Source organism: Bos javanicus, chromosome 21, assembly GCF_032452875.1.
Source record: "Bos javanicus breed banteng chromosome 21, ARS-OSU_banteng_1.0, whole genome shotgun sequence".
In the NCBI taxonomy this organism is placed as follows: Eukaryota; Metazoa; Chordata; class Mammalia; order Artiodactyla; family Bovidae; genus Bos; species Bos javanicus.
In genome coordinates this window covers 3914393-3929735 of record NC_083888.1, presented here as the reverse complement: position 1 = coordinate 3929735, position 15343 = coordinate 3914393, and the positions used below count along the sequence as shown (strand labels likewise).

Genomic DNA, 15343 nt, shown 5'->3' with positions numbered 1-15343 from the left:
GATAAATGGAAGAAATTAGAGAAACCAGAAACAGCCCACAGAAGTTGAGCCAACTGACTTCTGATAAATGTGCAACATAAGTCAAAGAGGAAGGATAGTTTTTTTCAACAAGTGATAATAAAGTAACTAGAGATTCATAAGTGAAATTGAATTCGCTCAGTTGTGTCTGACTCTTTGCAACCCCATGGACTGTAGCCTACCAAGCTCCTCTGTCCATGGGATTTTCCAGGCAATAGTACTTGAGTGGATTGCCATTTCCTTCTCCAGGGGATCTTCCTGACCCAGGGACTGAACCCAGGTTTCCCGCATTGTAGACAGACGCTTTACCGTCTGAGCCATCAGGGAAGATTCATAAGCAAAAAGAAAAGAAACAAACGTAGCTATAAACCTCACATACTGATTTTCTATAACAATTAATTCAAAGCTGAAAATGAATTAAATGTAAAACATATATTAAAACTTTTAGAAGAAAAGAGGAAAAAAATCTTTAGGAGCTAGGGATTTATGAAGAGCTATTAGACATTACTCGAAAAGTATACATTCCCACTGTTGGTGGGAATGTAAACTGATGTAGCTACTATGGAGAACAGTATGGAAATTCCTTTAAAAACTAGGATTAAAACTACCATACGACCCCAAAACCCCACTACTTGGCATGTACCCTGAGGAAACCATAACTGAAAAGACATACATATCCCCATGTTCATTGCAGCACTGTTTGTGACAGCCTAGAAGGACAGCAGAGAAGGCAATGGCAACCCACTCCAGTACTCCTGCCTGGAAAATCCCATGGACAGAGGGACAGGCTGCTGCCCATGCCTATCATGGACAGTATGGTAGGCTGCTGTCTATAGGGTCGTGTAGAGTTGGACACGACTGAGCGACTTCACTTTCATTTTTCACTGTTCATGCACTGGAGAAGGAAATGGCAACCCACTCCAGTGTTCTTGCCTGGAGAATCCCAGGGACGGGGGAGCCTGGTGGGCTGCCATCTCCGGGGTCGCACAGAGTCGGACACGACTGAAGCACCTTAGCAGCAAGCAGCAGCAGCAGCAGCAGAGGGACAGCATAGGGTGGGAAGTGGGAGCGGGCTTCAGATGGGAAGGCACATATGTACACCTATGGCTGATTCATGCTGATGTATGGCAGAGACCAACGCAATATTGTAAAGCAATTATCCTCCAATTAAAAGTAAACCAAAAAAATACTTGCCGCACACACAAAAAGTATATTCCATAAAAAGAAAATAAGTAAATTGGACTTCCTCAATATTAAAAACTTTTCTTCTTTGCAAGACCCTACTAAAAGGATGGGGGGAAAAGAAGCCATACAAAGAGGGAAAAATATCTGAACACTTCATCTGGCAAAGGAATCATATCCAGACTATAGGAAGAACACTTAACAAGGCAGGAGAAAAAAATAAATAAATCAAAATACTCCAATTTTTAAGGCAGCAACTAATATGAGGAGACATTGTGATGAAGAAGATATACTATTGGCAAATAAGTGCATAAAGAGAATTCAATACCACTAACAATCAGGAAAATGTAAATCAAGACAACAAGGCAATATCAAACTATTGGACATACACATAGTAGAGCAGCTGAAACAAAAACCTGTGACAGTACCACCTGCTGCTGAAGTTACAGAGAAACTAGATCTCTCACACCTTGATGGTGGGCTCGAAAATAGTATATAAACTTTAGAAAAGAGTTTGACAGCTTCTTTAAAAAATAAACCAATATTTATCATAGGACCTGGCAATCATATTCCTGGGCATTTATCCCAGAGAATAAAACCTTACATCCACACAGATACCAGGAATAGAAGCAACATACTTCAATGTAATAAAAGCTATATATGATAAACCCACAGCAAACATTATCCTCAGTGGTGAAAAACTGAAAGCATTTCCCCTAAACTGAGGAACAAGACAAGGGTGCCCACTCTCACCACTACTATTCAACAGTTTTGGAAGTTTTGGCAACAGCAATCAGAGCATAAAAAGAAATAAAAGGAATCCGGATTGGAAAAGAAGAAATAAAACTCTATTTGCAGATGACTAGATCCTCTACATAGAAATCCTAAACATTCCACCAGAAAATTACTAGAGCTAATCAACGAATATAGTAAAGTTGCAGTATATAAACTTAATACACAGAAATCCCTTGCATTCCTATACACTAACAATGAGAAAACAGAAAGACAAATTAAGGAAACAATTCCATTCACCACTGCAATGAAAAGAATAAAATACTTAGGAATATATCTACCTAAAGAAACAAAAGACCTATATATAGAAAACTATAAAACACTGATGAAAGAAATCAAAGAGGATACAAATAGATGGAGAAATATACCATGTTCATGGATTGGAAAAATCAATATAGTGAAAATGAGTATACTACCCAAAGCAATCTATAGATTCAATGCAATTCCTATCAAACTACCAACGGTATTTTTCACATAACTAGAACAAATAATTTCACAATTTGTATGGAAATACAAAAAACCTCAAATAGGCAAAGCAATCTTGAGAAAAAAGAATGGAATTGGAGGAATCAACCTTCCTGACTTCAGGCTCTACTACAAAGCAACAGTCATCAAGACAGTATGGTACTGGCACAAAGACAGATATATAGATCAATGGAACAAAATAGAAACTGCAGAGATAATTCCATACACCTATGGACACCTTATCTTTGACAAGGAGGCAAGAATATACAATGGAGAAAAGACAATCTCTTTAACAAGTGGTGCTGGGAAAACTGGTCAACCACTTGTAAAAGAATGAAACTAAAACACTTTCTAACACCATCAGTTCAGTTCAGTTCAGTCGCTCAGTCATGTCCAACTCTTTGCGACCCCATGAATCGCCTCCCTGTCCATTACCAACTCCCGAAGTTCACTCAGACTCACGTCCATCGAGTCAGTGATGTCATCCAGCCATCTCATCCTCTGTCGTCCCCTTCTCCTCCTGCCCCCAATCCCTCCCAGCATCAGAGTCTTTTCCAATGAGTCAACTCTTCACATGAGGTGGCCAAAGTACTGGAGTTTCAGCTTTAGCATCATTCCTTCCAAAGAAATTCCAGGGCTGATCTCCTTCAGAATGGACTGGTTGGATCTCCTTGCAGTTCAAGGGACTTGCAGTCCAAGAGTCTTCTCCAATACCACAGTTCAAAAGCATCAATTCTTCGGCACTCAGCTTTCTTCACAGTCCAACTCTCACATCCATACATGACCACTGGAAAAACCATAGCCTTGACTAGACGGACCTTTGTTGGCAAAGTAATGTCTCTGCTTTTGAATATGCTATCTAGGTTGGTCATAACTTTCCTTCCAAGGAGTAAGCGTCTTTTAATTTCATGGCTGCAGTCACCATCTGCAGTGATTTTGGAGCCCAAAAAAATAAAGTCAGACACTGTTTCCACTCTTTCCCCATCTATTTGCCATAAAGTGATGGGACCAGATGCCATGATCTTAGTTTTCTGAATGTTGAGCTTTAAGCCAACTTTTTCACTCTCCTCTTTCACTTTCATCAAGAAGCTCTTTAGTTCTTCTTCACTTTCTGCCATAAGAGTGGTATTATCTGCATATCTGTGGTTACTGATATTTCTCCCAGCAATCTTGATTCCAGCTTGTGCTTCCTCCAGCCCAGTATTTCTCATGATGTACTCTGCATATGAGTTAAATAAGCAGGGTGACAATATACAGCCTTGACGTATTCCTTTTCCTATTTGGAACCAGTCTCTTGTTCCATGTCCAGTTCTAACTGTTGCTTCCTGATCTGCATACAAATTTCTCAAGAGGCAAGTCTGGTGGTCTGGTATTCCCGTCTCTTTAAGAATTTTCCAGAGTTTATTGTGATTCACACAGTCAAAGGCTTTGGTATAGTCAATAAAGCAGAAATAGAAACTCAAAATGGATTAAAGATCTAAACGTAAGACCAGAAACTATAAAACTCCTAGAGGAAAACATAGGCAAATCACTCTCCAACATAAATCACAGCAGGATGTGTGACCCACCTCCCAGAGTAATGGAAATAAAAGCAAACATAAACAAATGGTATGTAATTAAACTTAAAAGCTTTTGCACAACAAAGGAAATTATAAGCAAGGTGAAAAGACAGCCTTCAGAATGGGAGAAAATAATAGCAAATGAAGCAACTGACAAAGAATTAATCTCAAAATATACAAGCAACTCCTACAGCTCAATTCCAGAAAAATAAACAACCCCATCAAAAAATGGACTGAAGAACTAAACAGACATTTCTCCAAAGAAGACATACAGATGGCTAATACACACATGAAAAGATGCTCAACATCACTCATTATCAGAGAAATGCAAATCAAAACCACAATGAGGTACCATTTCACGCCAGTCAGAATGGCTGCTATCCAAAAGTCTACAAGCAATAAATGTTGGAGAGGGTGTGGAGAAAAGGGGACCCTCTTACACTGTTGGTGGGAATGCAAACTAGTACAGCCACTATGGAGAAGAGTGTGGAGATTCCTTCAAAAACTGGAAATAGAACTGCCATATGACCCAGTAATCCCACTGCTGGGCATACACACCGAGGAAACCAGAACTGAAAGAGATACACGTACCCCAAGGTTCATCGCAGCACTGTTTATAATAGCCAGGACATGGAAGCAACCTAGATGTCCATCAGCAGATGACTGGATAAGAAAGCTGTGGTACATATACACAATGGAATATTACTCAGCCATTGAAAAGAATGCATTTGAATCAGTTCTAATGAGGTGGATGAAACTGGAGCCTGTTATACACAGTAAAGTAAGCCAGAAAGGAAAATATCAATACAGTATATTAAAGCATATATATGGAATTTAGAAAGATGGTAATGATAACCCTATATGAGAGACAGCAAAAGAGGCACAGATGTATAGAACAGTCTTTTGGACTCTGTGGGAGAAGGCGAGGGTGGGATGATTTGAGAGAATAGCATTGAAACATGCATATTATCATATGTGAAATAGATCGCCAGTCCAGGTTCAATGAATGAGACAGGGTGCTCAGGGCTGGTGCACTGGGATGACCCTGAGGAATGGGATGGAGAGAGAGGTGGGAGGGGGGTTCAAGATGGGGAACACATGTACACCCATGGCTGATTAGTGTCAATGTATGGCAAAACCACTACAATACTGTAAAGTAATTAGCCTCCAAATAAAATAAATAAAAAATAAATAAACAATAAAGCTTCTGAAGCATAAGAAAATATTTTCATGTTATTAGTGCAGATAATATTTTAAAGAAATGATCATTATGTTCAACTATATTAAAATTCATAGAGTTTATATTTCAAAATATACCTTGGAAGTGAAAAAGTAATACATAGATTGGAGGAAAAAGAACTGTGTGCTTACTAATGCACTGCTACTACTGCTGCTAAGTCGCTTCAGTCATGTCCGACTCTGTGACCCCATAGACGGCAGCCCACCAGGCTCCCCCGTCCCTGGGATTCTCCAGGCAAGAACACTGGAGTGGGTTGCCATTTCCTTCTCCAATGCATGAAAGTAAAAAGTGAAAGTGAAGTCTCTCAGTCGTGTCCAACTCCTAATAACCCCATGGACTGCAGCCTAACAGGCTCCTCTGTCCATGTGGTTTTCCAGGCAAGAGTACTCACAGTCATTTTATTTGTAATAGAAAAAAACTGGGAATAACTAATATGTTCCTCAATAAACATTAAAAAACTATGATCCATCCATAGCATGGAAGATTACTTAGCAATAAGTAAAACAAACTATTGATACATGCAACAACTTGAATGGATCCCAAAATCACTTTGCTGAGCAAAGAAAAGCCAATCTCAAAAAGTCATGTACTAAATGACTGCACATAGGCTCCATTCTCAAAATGACAAAATCATAGAAATAAAGACTAAATTAGTGGTTGACAGGTTAGAAATTTTGGAGGGGTGAAACAGATGAGACTCTAAAGCAAGAGCAGGAAGGGAAACTTCATGGTAATGAAACCATTCTGTATCTCAATTATAGTATCATTACACAGATCCGCATGTGACGATGTGGAGCCATGTACACACACTCTCCCAACGTCAACTCTTAGTTCAATACCCATGAATTGCGTGACTCTGCACTACCTTTGCAACTTCCTGCAAATTCATAATTATTTAAAATAAAACCTTTAAAAATATATCACACTATGTTTCCTACTAAAATAGCAAACGTCATCACTCACTTCCAATATCTGGCCTCAGCTTCTTATCATATTCTCTTAGCAACTTGTTCAGAATAAGAGTCACATCTGTGTCTTGGGATTTCGGAGCCAAGACCCACTTCTGGTTTGATGATGAATCTTCATATTCATCTTCTTCCACCTTCCTGGTCCTGTAATTACAGCACAAAGTGTGACATGTAAGTTGTAGCAATGATTCCAGGAAACGTCTTAAGCTTTGGCCCACCCAAGCACCACTGAAATAGGTAGAAAATCCCCAGTACACTCAGTCCATTCAAAAAATTACCTCTAAAATCTTAAAAGCAAAACAAAACACACAAAAAAAGAATCCAATAAGAAGAATGCCAGTGCTATTAACGTAACATGATCCTTTCATTAAATGTCATTAAAAAAGTCCAAGTCCATGTTAAACCATAGACATCATAATAAGTAATCCAATACATGAAGGCCAACAAGCAGAGAGTCAGCCTTCCTAATATCAACCTTGAGATCTTCTGAAGGTCAAGGCAAAAACAACTTGCAGCTTCCACTTCTCATTTCCAAGACCTCATTTTAGCTTAAGGTGAACAGCTTCTGCAGAATGCACTCATTGAAAATAGTTGAGTCTGACTCTGTGCTTCTCATGGAACACCTTTGGTCTAGGCAGACATAGGGACATAAGGAGATGATATCCTTGGCCAGCACCCATGTGGCGTGCCAAGGAAGAGATATTGGTTGGTAAATACTCTCTGGTGATTTCACATACCTCCTACCACACAAACTGATTCACCTCATACAGAGTAGGCTTGTTATTGTTCAGTCACTCAGTTGTGTCCGACTCTTCACGACCCTGTGGACTGCAGCCCACCAGGCTTCTCTGTCCTTCATCATCTCCCAAAGCTTACTCAAACTCATGTCCATTGAGTCAGTGATGCCATCCAACCATCTCATCCTCTGTCATCCCCTTCTCCTCCTGCCTTCAATCTTTCCCAGCATCAAGGTCTTTTCTAACGAGTCAGCTCTTCACATCAGGTGGCCAAAGTATTGGAGCTTCAACTTCAGCATCATATTCAGGATTGATTTCCTTTAGGATGGACTGGTTGGATCTCCTTGCAGTCTAAGGGAATCTCAAGAGTCTTCTCTAACACCACAGTTCAAAAGCATCGATTCATTGGCACTCAGTCTTCTTTATGGTCCAACTCTCACATCTATACATGACTACTGGAAAATAGCTTTGACTATATGGACCTTTGTTGGCAAAGTAATGTCTCTGCTTTTTAATATGCTGTCTAGGTTTGTCACAGCTTTTCTTCCAAGGAGCAAGTCTCTTTCAACTTCATGGCTGTAGTCATCACCTGCAGTGACTTTGGAGCCCAGGAAAATAAGGTCTCTCACTGTTTCCATTGTCTCCTCATCTATTTGCCATGGAGTGATGCCATGTCTTCATCTTTTTGAATGTTGAGTTTTAAGCCAGCTTTTTCACTCTCCTCTTTAGCCTTCATCAAGAGGCTCTTTAGCTCCTCTTCTCTTTTTGCCATAAGGTCGGTGTCATCTGCATCTCTGAGGCTATTGATATTTCTCCTGGCAATCTTGATTCCAGCTTATGCTTCATCCAGCCCAGCGTTTCTCCTGATGTACTCTGCATATAAGTTAAATAAGTAGGTTGACAACATACAGCCTTGACGTATTCCTTTCTCAATTTTCAACCAGTCCAGTGTTCCATGTCCTTTTCTTACTGTTGCTTCTTGACCTACATACAGGTTTCTCAGGAGGCAAGTAAGGTGGTCTGGTATTACAAAAATTAAAATCTTTCTAACATGTCTTTAGCATCTGGCCCTTTAATAGATGAATCCAAATGAATGCTGAGCATCAGAATCTGTCCCAAGAAGGGCTGAGCCTGACAGCCACCTCTCCCAGGTGTACTTGAATGGAAAGGCCTCAAAATGGCAAGGTAGTTTCTTTAGTGAGTGAGGCCATCTCAGCAGCTCAGCAATTTGGGCCTGAAAAGAGCACAGTTTCCTCTTCAAAGTAGCACTTCCAGGAGGCCTGCCATTTACCAATGCAAAAAAGCCTGTCACACACACACACAAAAAAAAAAAAACAAGCAAACTTCTTCCCTCATGGCTTGTCAGTGTGTGCACCACAATGACATATCTTCCTTCACAAAAGATAACAAAATAGAAAACAGAACATTGCACTGAGGTTTATTTGTCCTGATAAAGTATAAGCTGATTTCTGTTTAGCTTTTCAGATGGGACCTAAAAAGGCAACAACCTCACAAGGCAGTTGGCTTCTGGGACATATATTTTTATGTTAATTTTTGTCATTGTTCACTCGCTCAGTCGTGTCCAACTATCTGTGACCCCATGGACTGCACCATACCAGGCTTCCCTGTCCTTCACTGTCTCCTGGAGTTTGTTCAAACTCATGTCCATTGAGTTGATGATTCCATCCAACCACCTCATCCACTGTTGCCCCCTTCTCCTCCTGCCCACTATCTTTCCCAACATCGGGGTCTTTTTCAAAGAATCAGCTCTTCGCATCAGATGGCCAAAGTCTCCAATGAACATTCGGGGTTGATTTCCTTTAGGACTGACTGGTTTGAGCTCCTTGGGAGCTCAAACTCTCAACAGTTTGAGCTCTCAAGAGTTTGGGACTCTCAAGAGTCTTATCCACCACAATTCAAAAGTATCAATTCTTCAGCTCTCAGCCTTCTTTATAATTCAGCTCTCCAATCCATACATGACTACTGGAGAAACCATATTTTTGACTATACGAACCTTTGTCAGCAAAGTGACATCTCTGCTTTTTAATATGCTGTCTAGGTTGTTCATAGCTCTTATTCCAAGAAGCAAGCATCTTTTAATTTCAAGGCTGCAGTCACTGTCTTCAGTGATTTTGGAGCCCAAGAAAATAAAATCTGTCACTGTTTCCTTTTTCTCCCCATCTATTTTCCATGAAGTGATGGGACTGGATGCCATGATCCTCGTTTTTTGCACGTTGATTTTTAAACCAGCTTTTACATTCTCTGCTTTCACCTTCATCAAAAGGCTCTTTAGTTCCTTTTCACTTTCTGCCATTTGGGTGGTATCATCTACATATCTGAATTTATTGATATTTCTCCCAGCAATCTTGATACCAGCTTGAGATTCATCCAGCCTGGCATTTCACATGATGAACTCTGCATATTGGAGAAGGAAATGGCAACCCATTCCAGTATTCTTGCCTGGAGAATTCTATAGACAGAGGAGCCTGATGGGCTGCAGTCCATGGGGTCACAAAGAGTCGGACACAACTGAGCAACACACACACACACACACACACACACACATACACACACTCTGCATATAAGTTAAATAAGCAGGGTGACAATGTACAGCCTTGAATGTACTCCTTTCCCAGTTTTGACCAGTCCGTTTTTCCATATCCAGTTCTGACTGTTGCTTCTTGACCTGCATACAGGTTTCTCACGGGACAAGTAAGGTGGTATGGTATTCCCATCACGTTAAGAATTTTCCATAGTTTGTTGTGATCCACAGTCAGAAGGCTTTAGCATAGTCAATGAAGCAGATGTTTTTCTGGAATTCTCTTGCTTTTTTATGATCCAACAGATGTTCACCATTTGATCTCTGCTTCCTCTGCCTTTTCTAAATTTAGCTTGTGTATCTGTTCTCAGTTCTTGTACTGTTGAAGCCTAGCTTGAAGGATTTTGAACATTACCTTGCTAGCATGTGAAATGAGTACAATTGTGCAGTAGTTTGAACATTATTTGGTATTGCCCTTCTTTGGGATTGGAATGAAAACTGACCTTTTCCAGTCCTGTGGCCACTGTTAGGTTTTCCAAATTTGTTGGCATATTGAATGCAGCACTTTAACAGCATCACCTTTTAGGATTTGAAATAGTTTAGCTGGAATTCCTTCACCTCCACTAGCTTTGTTCATAGTAATGTTTCCTAAGGCCCTCTTGACTTTATGTTCTAGGATGTCTGGATGTAAATTTTCAGTATAGTCTAAATTATCTGTAGGTTTCCCTGGTAGCTTAGTGGTAAAGAACCTTCCTTCTAATGCAGAAGACACAGATTGGATCCCTGGGTTGAGAAGATCCACTGGAGATGGAAATGGCAACTCATTCCAGTATTCTTGCCTGGGGAATCCCATGCACAGAACAGCCTGGTGGGCTACAGTCCATGGGGTTGCAAAAGAGTTGGACACAACTTAGCAACTAAACAACAACATAATATAATATTATAATATAACTATAACATCTTTAAAATCTTATGTATATGTCATATGGTATGTACGAGTCTTTTAATGAGTGTTAACTAGCTTTAACATAGATCAGAGCAGTATCAGCCTAGTTCTGTATGAATATATACACATACATGAAGTTTTGATAATAGTATATGGCATATATCTTGAAGATTGAATTCATTTAACTTTTCCCTTGGCTAAGATCCCCTGGAGAAGGAAATGACAATCCACTCCAGTACTCTTGCCTGGAAAAATCCCACAGAGGAGCCTGGTAGGTTAAAGTTCATGTGGTCACAAAGAGTTGGACACAACTCAGTGACTAAATGATAACAACAATATTAAACTATAATTCTATTTCTTGACAGAAAGCTTAGAATATATACATCATCCATAGGAACTATAAATTGCCATGGATTTTTTGCACTGAATATTCACCATCAATAGGAACTTAAAAAAATTGGGACTGATATTCAAGAAGTGATATGTTTCATTTAATTACTGGTAAGACTTTTTACTTTTATAAATAACATTATCAAATCTAAAATGTTACAGAAGAATATTTAATTTATCAAGAATATTAATTGTATCATCTTTAAAAGAAGTGGGTTGAAGAAGGACATGGATTGCTGGGAGCCAACCACTGCCCACAGGCCTGGCAGCTCAGTCCACAGCAAAGGCACTCGGGACACTGTGGGCAGAGGGACAGCTCACCTGGGCAGGATCACGTGTAGCACCCTCAGGACTCCTTCCAAGTCGCCCACAGTGCAGCCCTCTGCCCCTCTGGGGTCTCTCTGTCTCTCCCCTCCTGCCCTCCCCCAGAGACAGCTTACTAGTACAGACCAGACCATGCTTTCCACGCTATGCATCTTCTCTTGCCCCAACACTCATATGTGCACAGAAGCACACTAACTCTTCATCAGTTCTCTGTATGCACAGCATTGGTTTCTGAAAAATACTTTGAGCTACTTCAATAACAGGTATTATAATGTGACTAATTCTCCCTCTAGCGGTGAAGTGGTGATGGGTGTTTTCCTGAAATTGCGTAAGCTTCCTGGTTCACGGTAGGTGAAGGGGGAGACAAAGAAAAGAACAACAGCAACATCTTCTTCAGCACCTTTCCTTCAGAAGGTGAAATGGGGCACCTGCAATTCTGTGGCTGAGTTGGGGGGAGAGCAGGCAGGCACAGGCTGAGATGCTCTGGGCCAACACTGGGCTCCTCCCAACCCTGAAGCCTCATCAGTTTGTGCAGGACTCCAGAAAAGGAAATCAAAGCTTCTCAGCACTAGGGCCAGACCACCAGCCCTACAGAAAAGCTTCCCTTTGTAGAGAACCCAATCTCATCTCAAGGACTCACCAGAATATGAATAAAACAAAAATGTTCTGTTGTTCTAAATTCCAAGTTGGCTATATTCACGAGTGTTCTGTTATCAGGATTGTTGGATCCTAAATGCCATCATTAGCTTTTTCTTAAAAACAAATCGGCAACAAACTTACAGTTCAGCCCTCAGATGGTATTTTCATGTCTTACACCTTCTCTTCAACTGCAAGGGCAGAGACAAAGCTGGATGTATCCGTAAAGATAAAAAGGAGCTCCTAAACTTCAGACGGCACTTAGGCATTCACTTAAGGTGTCACTAAGCTCCAGGTGTGACTGAGTGTTTTTAATGTAGGATAAGCTCTTCCAAGGGTGTCAGAATGGGGTGCTTTGCTCTCCACAGAGCTGCTAACCTATCACCACACAGCACAACTGTCAGAACTTTCTCTGGGGCTTTTAAACACCAGGAAGGCAGGCCAGAGCACAAATGACAACTCTCAGAATTAATAACAGTTTTGAAAAGTGAGGGCTCCCCTGGTGGCTCAGATGGTAAAGAATCTGCCTGCAATGCGGGAGACACAGGTTCGATCTGTGGGTCAGAGAGATCCCCTGGAGAAGGGAATGGCAACCCACTTCAGTATTCTTGCCTAGAGAATTCCACAGAGAAGAGGAGCCTGGTGGTCTTCAGTCCAAGGGGTCACAAAGAGTCAGACAGGACTGAGTGACTAACACTTGAAAGGTGATGCTGGTCACTGGATTACTTCACATGTCTGTAACCCATTCAAAGAGCAAAGATAAAGAAGAGGCATATAGCAATAACATTAGTTTAAAACTTGGATTATTTCCAACGGATATGCAACTTCTATTATCAACCCAGACAAAGAATATATTAAAGTTGTTACATCTGCCTTGGCAAAATGGAAGAATGAAGAATACCCAGAGACTGTATGTGTCTTTAGGAACCCCTAGACACCTGAGTGCTTCAGACACCCAGGTATCTTCCTACTAAGCACATAAAGTAATGAGAACAATAAGCAGATTTCCTTCTAACATATTAAGTATCTATAGATCTTAACAGTTGATTTTCTAACCTGCAACTGCAGGTCACTTCATCCAGTCAGTAGCAGTAGGAAATTCAATTAGACATAATCTCAGATTGAGATATGACCTGGGACATCTACATTACGCCTGGTGGTGTTTGTTTCTAAACAGAAACAGATGTATCTCTAAACAGAGATACATCCAAGCAGGGTGAGCCTCGGAGAGCACACTTCCATTTCCTTCCCAGCTCGTTCCTTAGACAGGAAGCAACTTCAGTTGAAGGACCAAGGAGTGTGCTGCCTGGCTGAGAGAATTTCCAGTGAGTCTGCCTTCCCCAGCACATACAATTCACCTTTCTTACTCTCAACTCTTTGCAAAGAGCAGCAGTTTGTGGCAGGGAGGAACAGGACTCTCTTCCTCACAGTATAACCCTTCCAAATTCACATCTTGTAGGATTTGTTAATGTGCCTTCCTAGGTCCTCAGGGGGCTTCCCTCAGTGGCTCAGTGGTGACGAACCCGCCTGCCAATGAAAGAGATGCAGGTTCAATCCTTGGTTCTGGGAGATCCTGTGGAGAAGGAAATGGCAACCCACTCTAATATATCTGCCTAGGAAACCCCATGCACAGACAGAGCCTAGTGGGCTACAGTCCATGGCGTCACAAAAGTCAGGCCCGACTTAACAAGTTCCTCAGTACTTCACGGATTTGAATGAACATGCAAGACTTCCCAGCACTGCACGCTGACACCTGCAGAGCTTATGACCCACAGGAAGGCTCTCAAGCTCCCCGACCTAGGAAACGAAGAGGGTATCAAAAGTGTTTGGGGAGTTGAGGTGCTTGGAGATTCTTGGGGTCATGAGGGGAGAAGAAGGAAGGCAGCTGCTCTAATTTTTAAAGCACGGGGCAATCTCTAGGCTCTTGACCAGAGATCAAATCCGAGACAGAATTAAAGGAACCAAACCCAGAATCTCCATTTATATTTACAGCAACAGGGTTTAACCCTTCTGGTCCCACTGTCCTTCCATCCTCATGAGTCATCTTCATCTCTTCCTGAATTACTTTTAAGCTCCCATCAGCCGGTTGGTGTGCTGGGAGGAAGGGTAAGGGTGTCTATGGTAAGGTAATTTCCCACAGGTATTAGGTAGAAACCTCATTATCAACTTCAGTATGCTTGCTTCATACGGGGAGGTTTGTGCATGCTGCTGCATGTGAAAATGGCTCATACGGAAGGGGTGCTTATGTGTACCGTGCGTGTGTTCACAGAACCTGGGAGGGGAATCCTTTCCGAGAAGCAGAGCTCCTGGCTGCCCACCATGCCCCCATCCTCCTCCGTCTGCCTCCAACCCTGCTACTCCTCATAAAGACAGGTTTAAACCGGGTCGCTCGGAAACCTGACTCCGGGGTCCCGGGAGATTTCAAGGAGGGAAACGATACAGAACGTTGATGTGTGTGTGTGGAACATACAGAATGTTGGTGTGTATCTGTGTGTGTGTATTCGCGCGCCCGGGGGCGCGCGCGGAACCCTGAAACACTTGGGGGAGGGGGAGGAGCGAGATAAAGAGGTAGACACCGGCTTCCCCCAGTGATGCTGGGCTTCGAAATCCCTTAAACCCACCAGACCTTACAAGGTTCAGGAGAAGAGCCCATTAGTATCGGAGTCCCCGCGCTTCAGGCTGCAGAGAAGGCTGCGGTCGCCTAGCCCGGAGAGGCAGACGGCCGTGGCCGAGGGAGACGGGACAGGTAAAGCGCCTGCGACTCCCCGTCTCCTGCCCGCTCGGCCCCGGCGGGAGACGCCGCAGCCCAGACGACGATGGCCGGGCGCGCCGGGCACTGGGGACCGACGGAGAGCGCGCCGCCGCCCGCCCGCCAGGCTCCGCACCCCGGGCGCCACTCACCGCGCGTGCAAGCCGGAGAGCAGGCAGAGGAGCAGCAGCAGCTTCGGGGCCATGCTGCCGCGGAATGGGGCGCGGGGTCGGCGGCCCCAGGCCGAGCGAGGCTCCCTGCGGGGCGCGGGCCTCCGCTCCGCGGCTTCTCCTGGCCCTCGCTGCCTCCGACGGCGCCGGGCCTCTGCGGCGGGACAAGTGCGGACTCGGGCAGCGGCCGCGCCCCCGACGGCCGGCGGGTCTGCGCGCGCCTCCGCGGGGCCCACGCGGGACGCCGGCCCCGCCCGCGCCCCGGCGCCGGGTCTGCGCAGCGGGCTGGCGGGCGCGGGCGGTTCGCGGCCCGGATACCCGCGGCCCCGCGCCGCCCACCGCGCCCGAAGCTAGAGCCGCGCCGCGCGCAGATGCCGGGCGGTGGGCTCTACGCCGGCCGCGCGGCCGCAGCGCCCGGGGGTGGGGCGGGGAGGCGGCCGCTCCTCGAGCGGGCAGCGCCTCCGAGGCGGCCTGGGAGGGGAGGAGTTCCCCCAATTACACGCTCGACAATTCGCGAGGCCAAGAGAGGTTTCAATGGACCCGGAGCGTGAGGCCGGGAAGGGGGCGGGGAGGCTGTGGGATCCCGCCGGGAGCCTAAGAGAGGGTCCTAGAATCGGCACCCCTTGGG

General features: G+C 43.7%; 1 protein-coding gene across 2 annotated transcripts in view; it reads right to left on the bottom strand.

Annotated features, from left to right (window-relative positions):
• Positions 1-14834, bottom strand: part of GABRG3 (gamma-aminobutyric acid type A receptor subunit gamma3) — an 846425-nt gene extending 831591 nt beyond the window's left edge. For both annotated transcript variants that reach the window (XM_061394211.1, XM_061394212.1), the window contains exons 1-2: positions 14698-14834; positions 6220-6368 (exon numbers count right to left, since the gene is read on the bottom strand). In XM_061394211.1, the coding sequence (XP_061250195.1) occupies positions 6220-6368; positions 14698-14750 (202 nt within the window). In that variant the 5' untranslated portion in view covers positions 14751-14834. The remainder of the gene's footprint in view (positions 1-6219; positions 6369-14697) is intronic.
• Between the last annotated feature and the right edge of the window lie 509 nt (positions 14835-15343).